This window comes from Erythrolamprus reginae, chromosome 1 (assembly GCF_031021105.1).
Source record: "Erythrolamprus reginae isolate rEryReg1 chromosome 1, rEryReg1.hap1, whole genome shotgun sequence".
NCBI lineage: Eukaryota > Metazoa > Chordata > Lepidosauria > Squamata > Dipsadidae > Erythrolamprus > Erythrolamprus reginae.
The window spans coordinates 126179666-126204739 of NC_091950.1; the positions used below are offsets into that span (position 1 = coordinate 126179666).

The window sequence follows — 25074 nt, forward strand, 5'->3', positions numbered from 1 at the left end:
GCTTGGAAAAAAAATACTTTTCTTTCTTCAGTGTCCTTTAAAGCAACGAGTAAACAAAAATATATAGAAGCTAAGAGAGAATGAGTTCAGTGACCTGCATCCTGGAAAAGAGACAAGACTGGGGGGGAAAAAGACTGAAATCCAAACATTGCTTAGTATATCTCCTGTCCCTGTGATAGGTTTGCATAACTACTGGAGAACAATTAAGATTACTTTATGAAATAGTTTGCACATTAGAAAAATGACTCTAAGCATAAAAAAATTGTGTTTAGAACAGCAGTGGTATATTGCTTTGCGACAATTTTCATGTTATTTTAAAATCATATTTCTCAGTCACACAATGAGAAATTTGTTAACTTGTTCAAAAGCAGCACCAAGAGGCATTATCCTGCCATTCATTATCAAACTTACAGGTTTAGGAATTTGGTTGGTCTGGCAGTGGGAGAGAAGGGGTAATTTGTTCTATTATTTTTATTGATTGTTCTGAGGCTATCTAGGATCACTAGGATAGCCAGCTATGTAAAAATTACATAAATGGATAAATAATACTGCTCACATTTTAAAGTTATCAAGAATATCACTTTTCTACTGTAAGACTATGATTTCATTGGGAATAATTATAATTTATAAAATATGTGAACATTCTCTGAGGGGCAATCTAGCTGTCTAAATAGTAGAGAAAAACAAGAATTTATAGGATTGCTTATTCTTACAGATATCTGTGTTGCAATCAACATCTCAGGGTCATTTCAATGAATTTACCTACATCTGGGCAAATATGGTAAGAGAGAACTTAAAAACTCAGTCTCAATTGTGTCCCTGTCCCTGACATGTTAGTAAATTAGTCTTCTGTCTATAGAATTCTTGCCAAAAGAAGTTACGGTACTTAGCATTTACAGTGGCATATAATTCTTGTCTGTTTTCTGCAATTCCCATTTCCTTTCAGAGTTTAGTGAGGACATGTTGGAAAATGTGTAATGCTTCTACCATGGCCAAGAAATTCCTAAGAGACAATGACTGCTTTTTTATTATTGTGAGAAAGTTTTTCTCTAGATTATTGTCTCAAATACAGATGTGAAAGCTTTTAAAAAAACAAATAAAAGGTTAAATTAAATAAACTATCCTGAGAAATTTGAAACATTGCTTCAAGGAAATAAGCCTATAGACCAATAACAATCTCTTTGCCTCTTTGCAGCACTGTTTTGGCTATGCCTCTTTACATAGCCAGAACAGTACCACTAAATAATAATAATAATAATAATAATAATAATAATAATAATAATAATAGTAATAATAATAATAATAATAATAATAATAATACTTTATTAGATTTGTATGCCAGTCCTCTCCGCAGACTCGGGGCGGAGTCTCTTAAGAAGAAGAGAGATAATTAGTTAATAACATATAAGGAATTCAAATTTTATAGCAAAAAAAATCAATCCTAAAAAATTCAGGGAAAAAATCTTCTGGGAAAAAGAATTGCAAAATCAAACAATTAATGCCAAACAGTAGTCATAGAATCTCCATAAATCACACTTTTGAGACTCAGAGGTGCAAATGCTGAACTGGAATATTTTGAAAAAGGGTGGAGGCTGATTGCACATGACTATTCCATGTTGTACTAACTTGTGCACATCATATCATACGAGGGTCGCCCAAAAAGTAATGCACCACATTTTTTTTCTTCAACAATTATTTATTTAACACAATGAAACTTAAACACAAGAAAGAATGATGTTTCTTCTACACTCCCTATTTTTCCATGTAATCTCCATCCCGTTCTATGGCCTTCCTCCAGCGAGACACAAGGGCGTGTATGCCTGTCGGTACCACTCCTTGTTCTGGTAATGACGCCATTTTTGCACTATGCAAATCACCTTTTCATCATCCGCTGCTTGTAACATACATCACTTACAGACGCCATTTCAAAACACTGCTGCAGCTACGCTATCTGTCTGAAGAAATATAAAATTTACATACACACTCCTGACAATTCAAATAATGTTTATCTAAAGTTTCATATTCGTACCATTACTGTAGGCTAAGAAAAAAATGTGGTGCATTACCTAATGGATGACCCTTGTACATATAATACCAACAGCAGCACAATGGTTATACAACACAGTGACCTAAAAATCTTTGTTTTCCAATCCAGATTTAAGGTTTATTGCACCACGTAAGCCTGAAATCTGAATGATTGGTTTGCGGAAGCCAATTTAAGCTTCATGGGTTACATGTTCCAGTTTCCATTAATTCACTAGCAGCTGTTCTGGATTTGGATTATCAATAAAAACCACTGTTAGCTAAGTAACAATACATGACCAAGGGCTATTTTTAACTACATTATGTGAACAACCTATTTAAATGCTTGTAATGCTGTAAAATGTCCTGTAGTTGCTTTTAGAATGTCCATACTATCAAGAAAAGTTTCATGTGTTAAGTTACTATGAGTCCCATTGTTTTGTCAGTTTTCTATTTCTGTGCTCTTTAAGGTCTTTTATCACACAAAACTGCATTTGTCTATGGAGAAACTCAGTCATCCAGGTTATGGTTGTCCCAAAGGAGCTTTTTTCAAACTGGACTTTCCAGGGTTTTTTTGAAGACATTTTGCTACTCATCCAAAAAGCTGCTTCAGCTCTGGGAACCTGAAGAAGCTTCTTGGATGAGAAGAGAAACATCTTCAAAGAAAAACCAAAGTCCAGTTGCATCTTGAAAACAATACCTTTAGGTGTAACTGTTTTCCTCTTTTTTTCCCTGCTCTTTCTTCAGTTGGGGGGACTCAGTGGTCCGTTGCTTGTGGAAATCTTTATATTATTATTCTTATCTATTATCTTCAGAGATGTATGGGATGCTCAGGGAGCGGTAGCACCTCTGGTGTAGGGACATGTTGTGTCTTTTTTGGGCAGCTCATTTATGGCAGCTTTTTGGGCAGCTCGTTCACCTTTGGTCCCCAACCTGTCACTCAACTCTCACCTATGGCTCCTGGTAGCTGTAGCATGTGTAGTGGCAACACCCTGGGCAACAACTTCGGCAGGCTGGCCAAACCAGGTTAAGAGTGGCCGATGGGTTATTGACCTTTGGCAAGATAGGGACTTGTCTATCCTGAGCATGTGAAGACACATTCTGGCAGAGTGTGTGGATGAAACCTATTAGAATAGGTCAATGGTTATGAAGGCGATCTCTGCAAGCAATGTGGTACACTAAGAGCACGACAAGACACGAAAGGTGCCCTGGCCAACCACTAGAAGGGAAACTCTGACTGCAAACCTCCAGTGTCTTGTGGCTATATCCATCATTGGAAAAGGCTTCAGGTCTAAATCTTGAGGCTAAATCCGGAGTCCATGAACCGGGAGCAGTTCATGACTGTATACAGCCACTATTTCCTGTATTTTTATCTTAGGGTGGATATATGTTTATCCCAGGCATGTTTAAATTCAGTTACTGTGGATTTACGTGGTTGGTAAATCCACAGTAACTGAATTTAAACATGCCTGGGATAAACATATAGCCATCCTAAGATAAAAATACAGGAAATAGTATAAGGGCAGACTAGATGGATCATGAGGTCTTTTTCTGCCGTCAGTCTTCTATGTTTCTAAGTTAACTCCTGTGACATAGCTGTAGCCAATCGTATTGGCCTTTGCCATTCCATTGAATTATTTCAGAGACATGGAGAGGGGGGTTCTGCTGTTTGGGTAACAGTCTATCCTTCCTAATAACCTACCCAGACTTCATGCTCTGGGGAGTCCAGAGCATGATACCATGGTCTTTTGAGACCGAAGGATGCCAATGTATGTATCTGCTGCAATATGGAAAAGATGAGCTCAGAAACTAAGATACTTAATCATTTTGTCAAGGCAGCTTACTCAGTTGGACTAATATTTTATCTATTATAGATGGGGTAAAAAAAAAAATAGGGCAGAGACCTTTAGTTGAATAATCTGAAATACCAAGAACTGAATCTGGAAATTTCTATATCTGGATGCTTTTCCATGACTGATACACCCCTAGGAATCATATAAGATTGCAAGTTCAGACAGAAGTTCCTGAGAAGCAGGAAGTGGTGGCAAAGTACTGGGAGATAGAGGTGGAGTTGCCATTCTACTTGTCCTATATGTCCTAGCTGAGTGCAATGGAGAGTGTTCATCCTACTACAGAAGTGCCACTTAGTGGTGAGATTTGTTGTAAATTGTTTCACTTTGTTGTGAGCCGCCCCGAGTCTGCGGAGAGGGGCGGCATACAAATATAAATAAATAAATAAATAAATAAATAAATAAATAAATAAATAAATTGAATTTTTTTCTTCTACTGGTTCTTTGGGCGTGGTTTGGTGGGTATGGCAGGGGAAGGATACTGTAAAATCTCCATTCCCACCCCACTCCAGGGGGAAAGTTACTGCAAAATCCCCATTTCCTCCTGATCAGCTGCTACTTGGTCAGAAGGGAATAGATGGGGGCAGGCAGTGAAGGGCTACCAAAAATTTTACTACCATACTGTGAGCATGGCTTATGCAGGACACCCTGCATTTTCTTTCAACATCTTTCAGTGCAAATATCAATTTTCGCTACCCCACTGCGTTCTGGGCAGTAACCCATCCCTGGGGGCAAGTCCAGTCAGAGGTGGTATTTAGTGGTTCTCTGAACTACTCAAAATTTCTGCTACCTGTTCTTCAGAACTGATCAGATCCTGCTGAATCCCACCTCTGGTACTACTGGTAGTCCTCAGCAGTATCCACAGCCGAAGCTCTGAAAAATGGTAGATTTGTTGTCACAATAGAAGTCCACTTCTTTTGTACATGTAGTGACACTGCACCCTTTGTGTGGCAGATTTTGAGGCTACCCTGTGGATGCTCATGTGTTCAATTACTAGTCGGTTGGGTTTTTTATATGGAAACCTGAGGGGGTAGATATCATGTCAAAATACCTTAACATCATACCATTACTCTACAATACCAAACAAACAACTACATAAATGTGTAAGTCTTTCTTAATTGTGCTCTCAAAGGTTTTTGACTGTTTGATATATCAGCAATGTGAGTGGTGTTTCACTAAAATTCAGAATAGTTCATATATTTGGCAATACATATTTTATCTCAAAAACCTGCCTTATAATATAGTTTAAGAATTTTTTATCCATATCTTGTCACACTGCTTTAGAGTACTAGTTATTTAAGATCTATATTTTTGCAACTGCTGCTAATAATTTTTTTAAAATACAAGTAAATTAGAAAAGGATACTAAAGGCAACATAATATTTACAATAAAATTGAAATGGAACTGCAAATACTAAAATCTTATTCAGAATAAATTTGTATGACCCTTTTAATGAAAAAAATGTTTTGATTGACAATATAGGGCTTTGATTCCAAAACCCCTATATATTACAAAATTGCCTGAATATAAACTTTAATACATGTGGTTCCTATTAAAATTAAATACTGATATTTAAATATTGATCAAAATTTAAAATTGATACCTGAATATTATAATAATCTACAATAAAGTACACATATTTTATAATTCAGTATTTATAATATTCAGTATCTATTATCAGTATTTATACCAGTATGGAAATCATTATTTTTTGGCTCAATGTTATATGAAAAACTATTATGCAATTAATCATAATGTCACAAACTGATCTATATAAAGAGAATCAAATAATGGCAATTATTTGATTAAACCAGAGCAATGGCTTTTGCAGCAAAGTGTGAATATGCCAAAATGATAATACATGCATAGTGTTATCATCAAACAAATGCTTTTTAACTATTTAAATTAATTCAGTCACCTGATGAAAAAACATAAAATATGGCAAATACTTGATGGTAGCATCTTGTACCCCAACCTCTGCACAGGCCCTTGTCTGAATCAATAGAATTTCACTAGTATCATTCATCTAATACATGAATTGTATAATTGATTTTACCAGAACTTGGATTGCTAAGTTAGCTGAATATAGGAACAGTGTATCTAATTACAGTGGTACCTCGGTTTTCGAATGATTTACAATTCGAACAAATCGGTATTTGACCAAGAAATTCGAGAAAATTTTGCCCTGAAATCTGAACAAACATTTGGAACTTGAACACCTGATTGAGCTGAGGACAGAAGCCAGCAAGCTAGAGAAAGAGAGAGAGAGAGAGAGAGAGAGAGAACCAGGGACAGAAATGGGCAAGCTAGAGGGAGAGACAGCTGAGGAGGGAAATTTATCTTATGGGAAAAATTGTTTTGGTTCTCGCCCAAATTGGTTCTGGACAATGCTTCTGGAACAAATTATGGTCGAGAAGCGAGGTACCACTGTACTTAAAAACTGCCTTTCTAGCAATGAACAGCTTTAACGCTGATCAAAAGGAAATCTGCTGAAAATTAGTGTATACAAATGCAATTTAGGAATTATAGTTAGTTATGTGCTGACTGACTTAAAACCAGCATAATTTTAAAATAAAGCAATTCTGCAAGTAGAACTGCTCGAGTGAAATATAGCATACCACCCTGTTCAAATTATATTTTCTAATTTTCTAACTGAGAACTGAAGCTAATCTTCCTGCAATTTTTCTTTCTATTCAACAACAGACTGATGTTTTCCTACTCCACTCCATTTTTATTATTCCTCTTTTTTTATTTCTGCCATTCTTTTCATCATTCCTATAATAGCAATTGCAATCTCTTTTGAATGGAACAAATATGTTCAGTACAGTGCCAAGTTTATTATTTCTGATAAATAGGGGTTGTAGGTTTGCTGCTACAGGATTCTTAGTTGATCTAATTAATTGAAATGTCATCAAATAATCACTAAGATAATACTATATAATGTTAATTTCTTAACAGAGATGAGTTATTTTTGAAATTGAAATCAGAAAATGGGAATTCAGTTACAATTTGCATAGTAAAAAAAAAATCCCACTATATTTCTTGGTAATTTTGCAATAGTATATTTCTATATACTTTCTGGAAAATAAGTTCCACTGATTTTGCTTTATTTCTATTCAGTTGTGTATGGGACTATAAATATATTACTTACGGAAAAAATGACTTTCTCCATTGTAATGATGACAGTTACTACAAGATTTCCTATGAATTGCACTTTGTTTTAAAATTAGCATTTGTCTTTTTTATTACGTACAGCGAATTTTTACCTATACCCCATTACTGTATAACTGGGCAACACACACTAATAGTTTATGGGAGGAAATGACATGATATATTATTGTAAAACCATATTATGTCACTTGAATTATCTTGTGTTCTTCTTGTTTGTACTTCTTTTGAACTTTTTTTGTACCAAGATTTGTAGCTGGGTAAAAATGATGATTCATTGGTAGCTTTCTTCAAAAGATGTATTTGATATCTCTCTTTCTGTTAAAAAAATGTCCTGAAATTGAACAAAGTACAAAAATATAGTTAATGCCATCTAGACAAGCAATGATAACATAAAAAGCAAACTGTGAACTCCCAACCCCCTTCCTTTCCTTTCCTTATTCCTTACTTTTCACAATAAACTAATAATAATAATAATAATAATAATAATAATAATAACAACAACAATAATAACAACAACAACAACAACAACAACAACAACAGTAATAATGGTAAAATATAAGAGGAAGTAAAATGTTATTTTATAAAGTATGGAAAATATGGATTCGAATGAAATATATAAAATACTCTTAAACTTGAATTTAATAATATTTAAAGAATAGACATGTAAATAAAAGACAAATGAGCAGAGTTATGTATAAAGTATAGAAATAGAAATTTGTAAATTAAATGGAAAAATACAACAAAAATCTTTGGGGGGAAAAAACCTCAGATTAATCAGCATGACAAGACCACTAAATTACTAAGGATGAATGAGGGTTAGCAAAGATGAGGACGTGGGAATAAGAATGTTTTGTGGTAAAAGGAAAAAACCCACAATTCTTCTTAAGTTGAGTTGCACAAGCTATCTCTTCAACCAAAATACAGTTAGAAAATTACTCCCAGAGGACTTTACAACACAAGAAAGAGTGATCTATTTGTATTTTCCTTTTTCCTTTCTTAGTTCACATAATAACAGGAAGGGGCTTTGGAGGCAGTGGTGAAATCCAGCAGGTTCTGACATGTTCTGGAGAACTGGAAGTGGAAATTTTGAGTAGTTCGGAGAACTGGCAAGTACCATCTCTGGTTGGCCCCAGAATGGGGAGGGAATGGAGATTTTGCAGTAGTCTTCCTTTGTCATGCCCACCAAGCCATGTCCACAGAACCAATAGTAAAAAAAAATGGATTCCACCACTGCTTGGAGGTCTTCTAGACCAATCCCCTAGATTGGACCTAAGCAACTGGACTTGGAACTACCACATTAGTATGGATTTTCCCTCTTAGGTATCATAAATACAGTGTGTCTTTATGCATATTTACAAAGAAGGAAATCTAATACAGTGGTCCCTCGATTTTTGCGGCTTCGAACTTCGCGAAACGGCTATACCACGGTTTTTCAAAAATATTAATTAAAAAATACTTTGCTGTTTTTTTCCCTATACCATGGTTTTTCCCGCCTGATGACGTCATATGTCATCGCCAAACTTTTGTCTGCCTTTAATAAATATTTTTTTAATAAACTTTAATAAATAAACATGGTGAGTAATAATCTAAATGGTTGCTAAGGGAATGAGAAATTGCAGTTTAGGGGTTTAAAGTGTTAAGGGAAGGCTTGTGATACTGTTCATAGCCAAAAATAGTGTATTTACTTCCGCATCTCTACTTCGCAGAAATTCGACTTTCGCGGGCGGTCTCGGAACACATCCCCCGTGGAAATCGAGGGAACACTGTATATTAAATTTGAGTAACTCCCTTTCTTGTATAATTTTATGTTGCTTTTAACCCTGCTGTTCTGTTCGGGTTGTATGTGACCCGAAGCCAAGTTTGAGTCCCTGTAAAAAATTTTCCCTGCATATCTGAAACTTGAAATTCCATGAGTTTTCATCATTTCAGGGGTTCTCTCTATGAGAATTTTTTTTGGAGGGGTGGGGGGTTTCTTTCTTGCTGAAAAAAAACAACTCCCTAATGTTATGTTCCCGGGTCTATTTGACCCGGACTGCAAATTGATCATTTTAGGTACTTATATTTGGTCTTTTTGAAAGCTTTTTTCACCTGGAAACATGTTTGAACATTTCTGCACACAATGGAATGAAAATTGAATGGAAAAAATTAATCCTTATTGGTTTATTTTGCACATAAATGTGCCTCCCCCCCCGTTTTTGTGAATTTGTTTTAGGTTTATTGATAATTTTGCCTGCAAAATGCATTCTATTTTACTAAAGTTGGTGTGGGATTGGTAGCGTGAACATTTCTGAATATAAGAAAAATATAAAGGAACTGAAAAAAATGATTCTTACTGGTTTTTTAAAATCAGAAATAAGCCCCCCCCCCCCCCTCGGCTGCTAAAATATTTCTGAAAGCAATATCCTACATCCTTTGTCAATCTTTCAAACCATTAGAGGGACAGCTATATAACAGAGTGACCAGTTTTCAGTCATTCATCCAAGTCTATTTCTCTGGTAAGTAAAACAGCTATGTTTTTCTTTGGGATGTTACCTTCTGCTGCATGTGACATAAATGGTTTTTTTTTGCCTAGATTCAGTACTTTGCATCTGTTTCACAGAGTTTACCTTGGAAATAAACTGCATCTTTATCTGACAAACCTATTTTTTCCTGCTTTCTGTGGATTTTTTTTGCATCATTCATGTTCTCTTTTTGTGGGGGCAGATCTTATAATTAATGTTTTTACAAATTACAGAAAGTATGCCTTACAAAAGACCACTAACAGAAGCAGAACTTGAAGAGGTTGCCAACGCCTCTTCTGAGGATGACTTCACACAGGAAAACCTTTCTGAAGAGGAGGATCACATCAGTGATGGGGACAGCAGATTTGAAAACTCTGATTCTGAAGCAGAAGAACCAGAAGAACCAGAAACACCTGTTCCAGATGTGCAAGGAATCCCTTCCAAAAACAGGGATGTCACTTGGTTTTCAAAATATAACCACACCAGAAAACTGTCTGCTGCAAATGTAATTACAACTACTCCTGGTCCCATCAGATTTTCCATTTCTAGAGCATCTGATATATTATCAACCTTTCTATTATTCCTAAATGTTACAATTACAGATATGATAATCAAAATGTCCAACATTGAGGGAAAAAATATTTATGGTGCTAATTGGGATCCAATAGATACAGCCACCCTACATGCATACATTGGCTTGCTTCTTTTAGCCGGGGTGTATAAATCATACGGCGAATCGTGCAGAAGTTTATGGGCTGCACATTCAGGCCGCCACATATTCAGAGCTACAATGTCTGTAGAAAGATTCTACAATATTTCCAGAGTGTTGCGGTTTGATGATAAAAAAGACCGAAGTCAAAGAAGGGCTGTGGATAAACTGGCGCCAATTAGAGATTTATGGAACAAATGGGTTGAAATTCTTCCAACACTATTCAATGTAGGTGAGTGTGTAACAGTTGATGAGCAACTGGTGGGATTCAAAGGGAGGTGCCCATTTCGGCAATATTTGCCAAGTAAACCAGCAAGATACGGAATTAAAATATGGACATTGTGTGATAGTAAAAGCTCATATGTTTATAATGCGCAGGTTTACACTGGTAGGATCCCTGGAGAAGGTCCTACAAAAAATTTGGCTTTGAAAGTTGTTTTAGACTTGACTTATGGCCTGCAAGGGCAAAAGGTAACCTGTGACAATTTTGTTACATCATATAATTTGGCACAACTGTTATTGAAAAGAAAACTCACCATGCTGGGCACTGTTAGGAAGAACAAGCCAGAGTTACCAGTAGGCATCCTTGCCAAAAGAGAGGTATTTAGTTCCACTTTTTATTTCAGTAATGAAACATCTATTGTGTCTTACGTTCCAAAAAAAAACAAACACGTGATTTTGATGAGCACCATGCATCACGATGATAATATTAGCGGAAGGCCAGACAAAAAGCCAGAAATGATATTATCTTACAATGCCACAAAAGGCGCAGTGGATACATTGGACCAAGCATTATCCACATACACATGCAAACGAAAAACAAACCGGTGGCCCATGATAATGTTTTATAATATTATAGATGTTTCAGCATATAATTCGTTTGTATTATGGTCAGACATAGACCCAAATTGGAATAAAAAAAGGCTTCATAAGAGAAGACTATTCCTGGAAGAATTAGGTATGTCTCTAATACAGCCATATTTAGAAGCCAGAAAATATCAGCCCAGATGTGAAGAAGCATTAGCCATAATGCAGGCTACCCAGCAGCATGCTCAGGAGGAAACAAACCCCACACCCTCCACCAGCAGCACTCCCAGCACAAAAAGGAGGAGATGTGGCTTATGTCCATCTTCTAATGACAATAAAACTAATCTTACTTGTATTAATTGTAAAAAATACATTTGCAAAGCACATACCTGTTACTATTGTATTCATTGCAGCAAGCATTAAATATTTTCAAACGTTTTGTATATATAAAAGAAACTGTTTCTGTTATTTTTCATTTGTGGTCTTATATGTTCCATTTGTTATCAATAAATTTATAGTAAATTAAAACTGGCATGTTTGTTGTTTATGTGCAGAATGCAAGAAATCAATCATAATTTCACACAGCCGGGGGGAGGAGCTTTTGTGAACAAAATAAACAAGTAAACATAATTTTTTCATTTCAAATTTGATTTTGTTGTGATTAGCAATGTTCAGACTTGTAATATAACGCATAAAGTTTTCAGAAATGTTGGCAATGGCAGCATAATAAAGATATAAATGAACAGAATTGCACACAGCCGGGGGGGGGATGCTTTTGTGACAAAATAAACAAATAAGGGTCAATTTTTTCAGTTCAATTTTCATATCATTATGTGCAGAAATGTTCAAGCTACCAATCCCACACCAACTTTAGTAAAATAGAATGCATTTTGCAGGCAAAATTATCAATAAACCTAAAAAAAATTCACAAAAACGGGGGGGGAGGCACATTTATGTGCAAAATAAACCAATAAGGATTAATTTTTTCCATTCAATTTTCATTCCATTGTGTGAAGAAATGTTCAAACATGTTTCCAGGTGAAAAAAGCTTTCAAAAAGACCAAATATAAGTACCTAAAATGATCAATTTGCAGTCCGGGTCAAATAGACCCGGGAACGTAACATTAGGGAGTTTTTTGTTTTCAGCAAGAAAGAAACCCCCCCACCCCCCAAAAAAAATTCTCATAGAGAGAACCCCTGAAATGATGAAAACTCATGGAATTTCAAGTTTCAGATATGCAGGGAAAATTTTTTTACAGGGACTCAAACTTGGCTTCGGGTCACATACGACCCGAACAGAACAGCAGGGTTAAGAGTGGTAGATCTAACATTTCCTTGGGAATAAATTCCCTGCAATTATGTGTATTTCTAAATACGGTAGTATAGGATTGAGCTGCTGGAAAATTATATCAAATGGAACATATGAATTTTTTTAGATAAGTCATTAGAATATAACAGAAGAAATAGAAAATTAAAAAGCAAACAAACAAAACAAATATCCACTGTGAACAATATTCAAAGCCCACGGTGAACAGTAAGATTTGTTTTTGACAGTTCAATTCCAAGGTATTTAAATACTAGATTGATTTTCATGGAAGTTGAAAAGCAAGTGAAGTATAAACTGTGCAGAGATTGGTACATTCTGAAAACAGGAAAACTTAAGAATAGCCTTTTTTCTAAACTTTTCTAGAAAAATCTAGTACATGCCAGAGGTGGGTTCTAACTTACCTCGCTGCCAGTTCGCTTCCTCATGTGCCACGTGGGCACATGTGAACTTTGCATGTGTGTGCAGTACCAAAACCCCCCCAACAATCGAGAAAAAAGGCAAAAACAAGATTGTGTTGCATGCGCAGTGCTGGAAAATTGGCTTTTGCACATGCTCAGAAGAAAAATAATAATTAAAAAATCCAAAAAAACTTATTAGTTTTTTTTAAAAAAAATGGCAGTGACCACTGACTGGCACTGACCGTACTGGTTCTGTGACATCATTGTGACATCACCAGTGGTTCGCTACAAGTTTGGGCAAACTGGTCTGAACCAGGAGGAACCCACCTCTGCTACATGCACAACAGCACAATACATTTGTTGATGTGTGGTGTAAATGCATCAAATCCTGAGACGTGCTTGTTTGGAGGAAACACATGAAATAATAACCTAGATGGAAAATATAGCTTACAAGAAGTGGAAAAATTCACATCAAAGTTGAGCAGCTAAAGAAAATGTCACTATTTATACTTTATAAATATTTCACAATATAGGATTATTCTTAATACAGGATTATGGTTAGTAGAAATTAGGAAAATGTAATCCATTTTGTTTTATAGGCATGTTATAATAAAAAGAACATTTGATGGACTTATTATTGGCATGCAAAACGTAAGCAAATATATGTTTTGCAAAGAATTTGAAAAAGAGTTTAGGTCCATTATCACTCATGGGAAATGTTGTATAGTTTACAGAGGCAGGAAAAGCCATGCTCTGCACACAAATGCATGCCCTCCAAAGCCTTTCCATGTGTCTTGGGATTGATGGATTATTAATAATCAGCAGCATTAAACACACAATATGTGAAATATTAAATAAAGATGGAAGCTTTTTTTTTTATGTCTCTAAGCCTAAACTTATTTTTAGGATTGCAGTGGCTTTTAGGATGCTTTAGGATGCTTGACTGCATAGCTATAGGTATAACAAGCAGGAAGAGGGAGATTATGATCCCGCTATATAGAGTGCTGGTGAGACCACATTTGGAATACTGTGTTCAGTTCTGGAGACCTCACCTACAAAAAGATATTGACAAAATTGAACGGGTCCAAAGACAGGCTACAAGAATGGTGGAAGGTCTTAAGCATAAAACGTATCAGGAAAGACTTAATGAACTCAATCTGTATAGTCAGGAGGACAGAAGGAAAAGGGGAGACATGATCGAAACATTTAAATATGTTAAAGGGTTAAATAAGGTCCAGGAGGGAAGTGTTTTTAATAGGAAAGTGAACACAAGAACAAGGGGACACAATCTGAAGTTAGTTGGGGGAAAGATCAAAAGCAACATGAGAAAATATTATTTTACTGAAAGAGTAGTAGATCCTTGGAACAAACTTCCAGCAGACGTGGTAGATAAATCCACAGTAACTGAATTTAAACATGCCTGGGATAAACATATCCATCCTAAGATAATATACAGAAAATAGTATAAGGGCAGACTAGATGGACCATGAGGTCTTTTTCTGCTGTCAGACTTCTATGTTTCTATGTTTTAAAATGAGCATTTAGATTTGATTTTTTAAAAATCTGTAATAGCTTCCCTCCCTCTCATTGTTATATGAAATGTATATAAAATCAATGCTAATGTTTAAAAGTCAGTCCTATTTATGATACCAAGGAATCATCTTCTACTTCTATTGATACTGCGAATCAATATTTGAGATGAGTTTGGGCTTCAGTTGATATAAATAAACCATGGAACTCTACTGTTAAAGTACAGATGTATAAGTGCCCTTTAAGTTAAAGTACTCTCTACTTAGTTAATTTTTTCCTACCGCATTCCATTACTAGCTGGTCTTGTACATTTTTACTGACACATTTCCTCTCAACCTATTTCTTCATATGTCTCAATTTTCCAAATGGATTAGTAGCTAATTTTCCTTTGTTGAAAATATATCCAGTTTGACTACATTTTGCTTAACAGTTAACAACTAGAGGTGCACTGAACTTCAACTGAAATTGAATAAAATGATAATCTATTGTAGTTTATGTCTGTGAATACAGAAATCTTACATTTCATCCTCATAATCCTTGGGAGGGGACACTGCAATGACCAAGTCAATCCAATCCTGTGGAAGAAATGCTTAATCAGTATGGTATGTAATTAATCAGGGAATGAAAAATTGTATCTTCAGAGTAAGCTTTCATTATACAATATGCTGTATTAAGAAGGTTGCTTGTTATGAAAACATGGTATGGAAAACAGTGAGCATTCCCCACTACTTTCCCCCTTTTATAATGAGCAACATTATGGAAAGTACCGAAAGTTAGTTAGTTAGTCAGTTTGTTTGTTTGGGTTTATATGCCGCCCAACTCCTGAAAGACTCTGAGCCCGATTAATTCAGTTATGAGGCAATAAAAATAAAAGGGAATAATATGGATAATTCTTCTCTTCACTCTATTCATTCATTCATTCATTCATTCATTCATTCATTCATTCATTCATTCATTCATTCATTCATTCATTCTTTCATTCATCCCTATCCCGCTTTTGTTATTTTTACAAATAACTCACCCAACACATCTATTTTCTCCTCTTTTCCTACAACAACAACCTGTGAAGTACAGTGTTCCCTCGATTTTCACGGGGGATGCGTTCCAAGACCGCCCGCAAAAGTTGAATTTCCGTGAAGTAGAGATGCGGAAGTACATTTTTGGCTATGAACAGTATCCCAAGCCTTCCCATAACACTTTAAACCCCTAAATTACAATTTCCCATTCCCTTAGCAACCATTTAGATTATTACTCACCATGTTTATTTATTAAAGTTTATTTTAAAAAAAAGTTTTTTAAAGGCAGACGAAAGTTTGGCAATGTCATATGACGTCATCGGGTGGGAAAAACCGTGGTATAGGGGGGGAAACCGCAAAGTATTTTTTAATTAATATTTTTGAAAAACCGTGGTATAGACGTTCCACGAAGTTCGAACCTGCAAAAATCGAGGAAACACTGTACTGTAATTTGGGCTGAGAGATAATAACTGGATCAAAATCACCAGCTGGCTTTCATGGCTAAGATGGAATTGATTGATTGATTGATATTTCTATGCCACCCAACTCCCAAAGGACTCTGGGCAGCTTACAATAGGAATTCACAGTCTCTTGCTTTCTAGCCTGGTGCTTTAACCATTAGACCAAAGTGGCTCTCTTTCAACTTTCACTTCTATATAACAAAATGGACACAAGTATGATCTTACACACATTTTTATTTTTTTGATAAGTATTCATTCTTCACAACAGACCAATGGCCATAAACAAATAAGCATTTCTTCATCCTAACCCTAACTCTAAACCCATTCTAGTACTTTGCACTTCTGAAATTTTACTCATTTTGTCACATTCATACCCTTATCAGAATTCTGCCCAACATTTTCACAGGCAGATTTAACAAACTATTCCACCAGTAGTTTTTGCACTTAATCTTGGTACTTTCCCCTCCCCCACTTTGTGTAGGGAAATGATAACTTCATTCTTCCAAACTTTAGCAGATTTCACATGCACATTAAACAAATATGTCTAACTTTTCTCTAAATGAATCGTCTACATTATTTTCCATCATTCTCACATTCATCATCTCTTTTCATCCTTTTTCCCCTGGACATTAACAATTATTGTATAGCATTTATTTTAATGCCTCTTTTTGACAACTCATTGCTTACCTACTGCCTCATTTAGTAACCATTTAAATCTACCACAGTGTAAAAGAATAGCTTTGCAACCAATCCCCACGTTTACAAACATCCAGGTACTTTGCAATCAGTTCACATTTATGACTACTGAAATATCTCACACTCATATTATCATTTATAAATACCTGCTTTCCATCTGGCTTGTGACAAGCAGAGTTAAGCAGATGGACGTACATAAATCACAATCATGTCATGCCGCCCTTACTGACTTCAGTGACACATTCAACAACTAAATGAGAGAGGAGGTTATAAGTCGGTCACGATTATGTGATTCTACGGTTAGTCACCATGGTACAGTGTTGCTGATCCTAAATTGCATCACCAACATTTCTATACAAATCTCCACCATTTCCCCCCTCAAAGAAAACTCTAAAATACTCTTTACATTCTCTCATCCTAATTTAATAGCTCTTATTTACACTTCCCACTGGAGACTCCTTATTTAGTTCACTTTGCCAATTTCAGTACAATTTATTTCCTCCAATAAAGAAGTGATTCATTCTCTCTCCTCCATTTAATCTAACTCAGGGGCGTCAAACTCGTGTCATCATGGCATCATTATGGGACGTATTGTGACTCCCCTCCTTCACTAAATTTTATTTATTTATTAAATTTGTATGCCGCAAATTAGGCATAGGCATGGCCAGTGCCTGACGCACCGGGCCATGTGTTTGATAATCCTAATCTAAGTTGTTCCTTGCTGCTGGCTGTTACTTTTTATCAACTTAATATCTTTTCTACTATCCAATATCCTTCTCTCCCTCATTATCTAATACAGATTTTTCTCAAACTGTCCTCCTTTTGCTTTTTATTTCCATCAAGAGTCCTTTTCCTATTTCCCATCATGTTCTTAACGGCTTTCACATCTTCTTTCCTTATATCCCTTTTCCATTCCATTCGGGAGATTAATCATTTTGCCAGTAGGATTTATAAATTTTCTTCTAGCAGTGATTCCAGTTTCTTTCATTTCCTTCCATGCTCATTTTCCTCCAAGATCCATTTTCGATGCTACTAAAAGGGCCTCGACTCACATCCAGAAGCTTTCATCTCTCTTGCATTGTTCGCTAATCCCCTTTCATCATAAGCATCCCACCACGTCAGAAGAGCATGCAATGTACTGACACACATTCAGGAAAACTAAAAGAATGGGTTATATGCCTGAAGCATTTTGCTTAAACAGAAATGAAGCAATTTAGAATCTCTCTCTCTCGCTCTCTCATTCGCCAAGAGTAATTTCTATTCTATACAGAGTCTTGTCTGAGAAATAATATTTATTTATTTATTATTAATTAGATTTCTATGTCGTCCTTCTCTTGAGACCCAGGGCAGCTCACAACAAAGCAAATACAAAACATACAATAAATCTAATATTAAAATACTCTACAAACCTCAATACTAAAAGCATATAAAAATCTAACTTAAATTTATATTCCAAAACCCCAATTCATTTAAAAACTAATCATCCAGATTCATCCTGTCATATTCAATCATAGGCCGGGGTAGTTGTTAAAATTCAGTGGCTCCAGGCCTGTTGGCATATATGAATGTATATGAAAATATGAATATATGTAAATATATTCATATATGAATATATGTAAAAGATGAGCCACATGGCTATCATTGGGAATTTATTCCGAAGCATAGATGGGATGGAAATAATGCTGACTTATTATGCATATATTATAGCTTTCGTGTTTAAATAAATCAGTTCTTAACTGGTCATGTGAACTTTTTGTTCTTCATTGAAAAAGGGAATTTGACATTTTGCATATAATTATATTTTTTTGCACACCATCAATTATTTCATTATTTAGCCAATCTTAGTTTCTTGCAATTTGGTTAGAATATATTTTTTTATTTGATAAATAATTAAAAGGAGCAGTTTTTAATAAAATGTAATGACTGCTAATAACATCCATGAGCCTCAGTGGCGCAGTGGTTAGAGTGCAGCACTGCAAGCTACTTCTGCTAATCACCGGGTGCCAGCAATTTGGCAGATCGAATCTCAGTAGCCTCAAGGTTGACTCAGCCTTCCATCGTTCCAAGGTCAGTAAAATGAGGACCCAGATTGTTGGGGGCAATATGCTGACTTCTGTAAGAGGGCTGTAAAGCACTGTGGAGTGGTATATAAGTCTAAATGCTATTGCTATGATTACTTAGCAAAATTGTGTTTCATACAGGGTTTTAAGATGATAATTTAAAAAGTTTGCCCTGAACAGTCATATGCAACTCTAGAGAGTGGTGTTTATCTCTGTGTCTTAGTCAAGACAGCCAGCATTGTCTGAAAATTCTTCTGTGGTCATGTGGCTAGCTGACCATATGCCAAGATGCACAGAATGCTGTTACTAGTACTGTACCTATTTATCTACTTGCATCTGCATGCTTTCAAATTGCTTGCTTGGCAGGAGTTAGATTGTCCTTACATTTGTTACCATTCCTGTATACCATTGATGGTGAACCTTTTTTGGCTCCCATAATGCAATGCCCTCCCCACATATGCACACAACTCCTGCACTGCCCCCTGTGCATGCACATAAGCCCCTGCACTTCTCCCCGGTGCGTGTGGACAGGCCTCACTGAAGCTTCTGGACTTCCGGTAGGCCCAGTGGGCCATTTCTCACCGTCCCCAGGGTTCAGGGGGATTTCCTGAAGCCTGGGGAGAGCAAAAACAGCCAAAAGGGGCAAAAATCAGCCGACTAGCACATACATACATGCTAGAGCTGATGTAGGGCAACGCCTCGCGTGCCCTCAGATATGGTTCCGTGTTCCACCTGTGGCACCCATGTCATAGGCTTTCCATCACTGCTCTATACTATTCCTGGATCTATCTTGTATAATATCTATAACAGCTATAAGAGTTATTAACTTTTAATATAAACGTATCATTAAGCTAGACATTATTTATTGACACTTCTTGGGAAAAATGGATATCCGATATGTAATTTTGAGATGAGACTCATCTCTTTTAACTTACACCTCCCACGTTCCATGCTTTCGTAAGAGCTACCCGAGCTTCATTTAGTTTAGCATCCAACAAAATCTTGCCATTTACAGCCATTATTTCATCTCCTTTCACAATACCACCTGATAAAGGAAATAAAGGGCAAAAGAATAAGCAAATCCACATTATCTTTCTTCTATTGAAATTGTTATTTAAAATGAGATTCTGAATGGTAAGATCTGGATCATACCAAGCAAGATTATTACAGGGGTGGGTTCCTACCGGTGCAGTCCGATGCGGGCACTCCGGTAGCAGAGCGCTGATGATGCAATTTAGGTGTGACAGCTCTAGTGCTGTCTTTTGCCAGGAAAGATTTGAAATTTCCTTCTACACATGTGCTTAAGTAGAATCGGCACTTTTTTCCTGGTTTGGGTGGCTTGTGTTTCAGCTTGAAATGTCCTTCTGTGCATGCATGGAAATACAATCGCATGGAGGGACATGCACATGAATGTAGCATGTGTGCATGCACAAAATATGAAGATGTGCGTAATGAAAGGTAAGTGGAACCCACCCCTGATACTGAATATAGGAACTGTGACGCTCCTTCAATATACCAGGGTGATCCGACACAAACAACATATATGTTCCAATGAATGTCATGGATGATTAAGGATTTCAATCTCACCCTCCACCATCACTGTCTGATACTTTAAACACTAAAACATTTTTCAGAATGAATATAATAATAAAAATAGAGATAACTAGTGTCTACATGCAAAGTAACATTTATTATTTCTAATCCTACTATATTTTTGTTTTGTTTTCCTCTGATTTTTTTCTTCTTCCACAGAAAAAGAAGATAAAAAAGCTGGATAAGGTATTTTGTTTGGCTACACAATAATTTTTTTTTGTAAGCTGTCATTTTTTTCTACTAGAAGCTTCTAAAATTGAATGATCACAATGTTAAATTATGACATATGACACTATCCTTTTTTGATTATACCATTTATTATATGTGGTTCTTATTTTATGTTCTAAAATAGCACATTTTATTTTTTAAACTTTTATATTGGTGACTATCTCAAATACACGCACACGCACACACACACACATTATTGAGACATCTAAATTTTATTAAAGATTTTTTTTTATTTGAGCAGTTATGAGAACGCATGACAGGAAGAATTAATCATTTCCCAATGCACCAACAAATTAGATCATGCAACTTTGTTCTCACCATAATTTTTCCCAGAGCGTTCAGAAAATTTGAGAAAACTGTAAATACTTAGTCTTAATTTAAGTGTAAATATTTTAGAAATAAGTTTATGCCAATCTGAGGATATAATTTGCACTTCTGGAAAATGCCTAGTTAAAGCTAACTTTATTTAACAAATGTTGAGATGCCTTATATTCCAGCTTTTTCTTAACAGATACTTACCATGCTTGTCTGCAGCTCCATCCTCATAAATAGCAGACACTACTAGTTTTCCAATTGGAGAATCAATGCCACCTTCTACTGCAAGGTCTAATGATCCTTCCTATTAAATAATTAGGGGGGGAAATGAGTATGTAGTATTTGTCAATCACTATTTCTTGAATTAAACATTACATACTTTCCTAGTTAATTTTCTGTTATGAACTTACAAAATGAGTCCCCCTTCCAAATCTGGTTACTCTAAACTAGATTTGGAATTAAAGATTTGTAGGTAAAGGGAGTGCTTGTTTACTCATAGTTCTACTGATGGACAGAGCTATGGGTGTAATCTTTATGTATTACTTTTCTATCAAAATGATATTAAGCTTTACAATGGAAATTATAATAGAAAAACACTAGATAGAATAAATGAAAATAGCACAGTTAGCAGTGTTAACCGAAGAAAATACTTAAAATCTTATTAAGTGAGACGGAACAACTAAGCACAGCAGCAGATGCGATTAAAAGCTTCAGAGGGAGGGGAAAAGAACCTTAGCTAATTGTCCCAAAATTAAAGATTGGCTGTCCATCCTTATGCCATCTGGGAAAGATTCTATACAAATTACACACCATCACTGAAAAGACTTTATTGCACACTGTATCTATCCATTTTTCAAAAGTAAAGAATTTACTGAGATAAGACAGGTTCATTTAAAAGGTTTTCCCAGTATCCTCAACCTCAATGAAATGACAATGAATGAGTGTTAAATTGTGGAATTACAGACATGTATTCATGGGTTCATCTGTCACCCACTGCATGTTTGGGCAATTCTTCTATGCTTGCCCGGCTCACCTCATAGGTTTTGTTTGCTTGTTCTTTCAATGGCAAAATATTCCATGCCAATAAGCTGGTCTATGACCACAATAAAGATTTGATTTGACTCAAAGCCAATGAATGAAGAAACAACTAAGCTGAAAAATGAAGCTGTCTTTCATAATACAAGAATAAATGTATCATAGCTGAGGCTGAGATCAGAGCTTAATTTTCAGTGTTTATCTTTTCAGTGGGAAGGCTCATCTCTGAATTTTGTGAAATGGAATTCCTCTACTGAATGTAGTAATTATAGTGCAATATCTTTCTTCCATCATAAACAGTACCTTTTTAATATGAAGGAGTCGTACATCTTTTCCCATTATCTGCTCTGGTGAAAACTAAACACAATTAAACAAATGTCAGTAAGCAATCTCTATTACAAAAATGATAATACACAAATTCTGCCTTATACTGAGACCATTCATTAGCCCATGTATCTCAGTACTGATATTTAAGGGTTTGTCCACCCCATTTGAACCAAAATTACTGAATCAAAATCAGCTTCTTATAGTACAATTTGGTGGTGTTTTTCCTCAGAAGATGAATAAAGGGGAATCTTTTAGAATAGTATAAAAATATGGATGATGTGGAAAATGTGTTAAATATGAGAAAAGATGGTAAAAGGAAGTGAATTAAAGGGAATATGTTTTAATAACAATTTCTAGACAGCAATGTTTTTGTATCCTGTTAGGTAGCTTCCTTGGTACATTTGGATAGTCACTATGTCATCAAACTGGATGACTAGGTTTTTCCAACTGGATTGGTAGGATCTTCATCTAATCAAGCAAGGCTTTTCTTGGGTAGATATTGAAAGTAGGGGGCTCAGCAATTCATTGAGTTACCTCTAAGCCATGGATTGTTCCCCCTTGGTCACTTAAAATTTACACTTCTTACCATGGTGTAGGGATCAAAGTCCTCCACATATTTTTGGAAACCCTGAAAAATAAGGTTGGCAATTAAATACATGCATAGTAGGTTCTCAATAAAAATAGCGATCAAATGAAAGAAGAAAGAAAAGCCGGAAAGAGAGAAATAAATTGTATGTTCCTCCTAACATTAAACTATGCAAGCTTTTTAAGGTTAGATTTATTTTTTTAGCACACAAGAGTTAGATAATGTAATCTGAAGGCTTCCTGAATTTGGTCTTCACATTTAGTTTGACCATTTATTTTAATCCATCCAAACTGAAGGTCATGGGTTAGATAAATGTTGATTAAGACCTCTGTACTCTAGCATAGTTAGAGTAGAACATTAGGAATTAAAAGCAGGACATTAGACTGCTGACTGTCATGAGAAACCCAAAGTAGAAAGCATTTGTAAACCATATTTATTTAACTCATCGACAATCTTCTGTAGCAAACAAACATTTTAAAATCTGTGAAACATAAAACATCCTGTTTCACAGTTCAACTGCTTTGCTCCACTGAATTTCCTAGGCAAGGAATTTATGAACTGGGAGAGCCATGTTAGCAAGGTCAGTCAATGAATAGGCACAGAAACTAAGTCAGTCAATGGGAGCTAAACAGTTTTGAGTCTGTGCAGAATATCGAAACTGAAAACTTAAGCTTAAGGTTGGGCATGGCTCAGTCCACTCTGTATTCCCTCACCCACTCTGTGCTTGCTCCTCCTGGAAATGAAACTGCGTGTAACTGCTGCTACATTGAACTAGAACTCTACTTGTGGTATTGTAAATATATATATTATTATGTTTATAAAGAAGTTAATGAATCTAGCTGAACCAGTCATCTGTGTGTGCTTCTGGAAATTTTCTGCAAAAAACTCTGATAGAATTAAACTATGTCATGACATAACTGTGACTGGAATCCTTGTGCTAAAATTTCAGGCCACGGCTATATTTAAAAGACTGCAATTACAGATACCATAACTGAGCTTCCTATTTACAATAAAATCAGTAATTGATAGATTTACTGTCATTTTTTACTGTGGGCACACTGCCTGCTCTCAAAAGTGTACGCATACCTAACACACATATACACATACTACATACATACATATAAATGTGTGATGGTGAACCTATGGCACACATGCCCAAAGTGGCACAAGGAGCCATGTCACCTGGCATGTGTGACGTCTCCACTCTTCTTCCGGGTTTCTGGTGTGCATGCGCTCATGAGCAGCTAGCCTTTGTGTGTGCAGCAGTGCCGGAAACTGGAAGAGCTGGTCTTCTATTTTATGGCATTAGCTTGCCTTCCAGCCAGCTGATGAGCATGTATGCACTTGTGCCAAAAACTGGATGACTTGCTGGTCAGTGCACATGTGCACACCGTAAATTGGAAATTCATTTTTTTGCACAGGCATGCCCCTTGGGCAGCTCCTCTTCCTGGTCACATCCCAGATGAGCATGTGTGCGAATATATGGTATGTTTATTTATTTATTTATTTATTTATTTATTTATTTATTTATTTATTCGATTTGTATGCCGCCCCTCTCCGTTTGTGTGTATGCTTGCTTTTAATATGGGTTTTTTAGTGTTTTTTAAATTATTAGATTTGTTCTTACATTGTCTTTGTTATTGTTGTGAGCCGCCCTGACTCTATGGAGAGGGGCGGCATACAAATCTAATAAACAAACAAACAAACAAACAAACAAACATGATTCGACAAAAAAAATCACACATAACCCTTCCCTGGTACAAGCTGATACAGGAGTTGAGCCTGTAGCCTAATGGCTAAGACTTGTAAGGCAGAGGCCCCGGGTTCAAATCCCAGTAAAACAGGATGTGGCTACCTGATGAAGGCTAATAAGCCTGAAATAGATCTGTAGTAGTCTCCCCTCCTTTTCATTATCAGCAAAAATATGTTATTTAGGAAGAAATCCTAACTGCAGAACTGAACAGGAACAACACATTTTTCTAGAATAGAGCTGTTTTATTCATTTTAGTATGGCACAATCATATTTAGTTTTCTCCTTGCTACCTGCTCTCCTCATGAACTCCAGTTCTATAGCTCTGATTTATAGAGTCATTCTTTGGGAAATAAAGATGGTGCAGAGACTCATATGGCTGCCTTGGATCATACCAGAATTTCAAAAGCCCCAAATTGTCCTTGTGTTCAGCTCCCCTTGGGAAACAATGGCTTTTGTGAATCACTCACTTCATTCTTTCTTACCTAGTGTGTCTTACACGGTAAATATCTTTGACAGTTGGACATCAGGATTTAGCCAGCAACTGCCTGACATAATCAGAGGGTGTGATGCGGAAGGAACTGAAAGGACGGATTGGGCAGCAATTATGGTTTGGGAAATAAAAGCTGAGAGGAACTCCAGTCAGCCCCTGTTCAGTTCCCTGTGGTCTTCCTAGCACAAGCCTCTGGGTA

General features: G+C 36.0%; 1 protein-coding gene across 4 annotated transcripts in view; it reads right to left on the reverse strand.

The window, feature by feature from the left end:
* Nucleotides 1-5237: 5237 nt before the first annotated feature.
* LOC139174171 (harmonin-like) overlaps nt 5238-25074 on the reverse strand; it is a 69243-nt gene continuing 49406 nt past the window's right edge. For 3 of the 4 annotated variants that reach the window (XM_070764358.1, XM_070764342.1, XM_070764335.1), the window contains 6 exons: nt 22633-22674; nt 22023-22076; nt 20889-20988; nt 19484-19593; nt 14835-14890; nt 5238-7374 (listed from right to left, as the gene is read on the reverse strand). In XM_070764358.1, coding sequence (XP_070620459.1) covers nt 7362-7374; nt 14835-14890; nt 19484-19593; nt 20889-20988; nt 22023-22076; nt 22633-22674 — 375 coding nt within the window. In that variant the 3' untranslated portion in view covers nt 5238-7361. Of the gene's footprint in view, nt 7375-14830; nt 14891-19483; nt 19594-20888; nt 20989-22022; nt 22077-22632; nt 22675-25074 lie in introns of those variants that run through there. The other variant, XM_070764350.1, reaches the window with a different exon arrangement.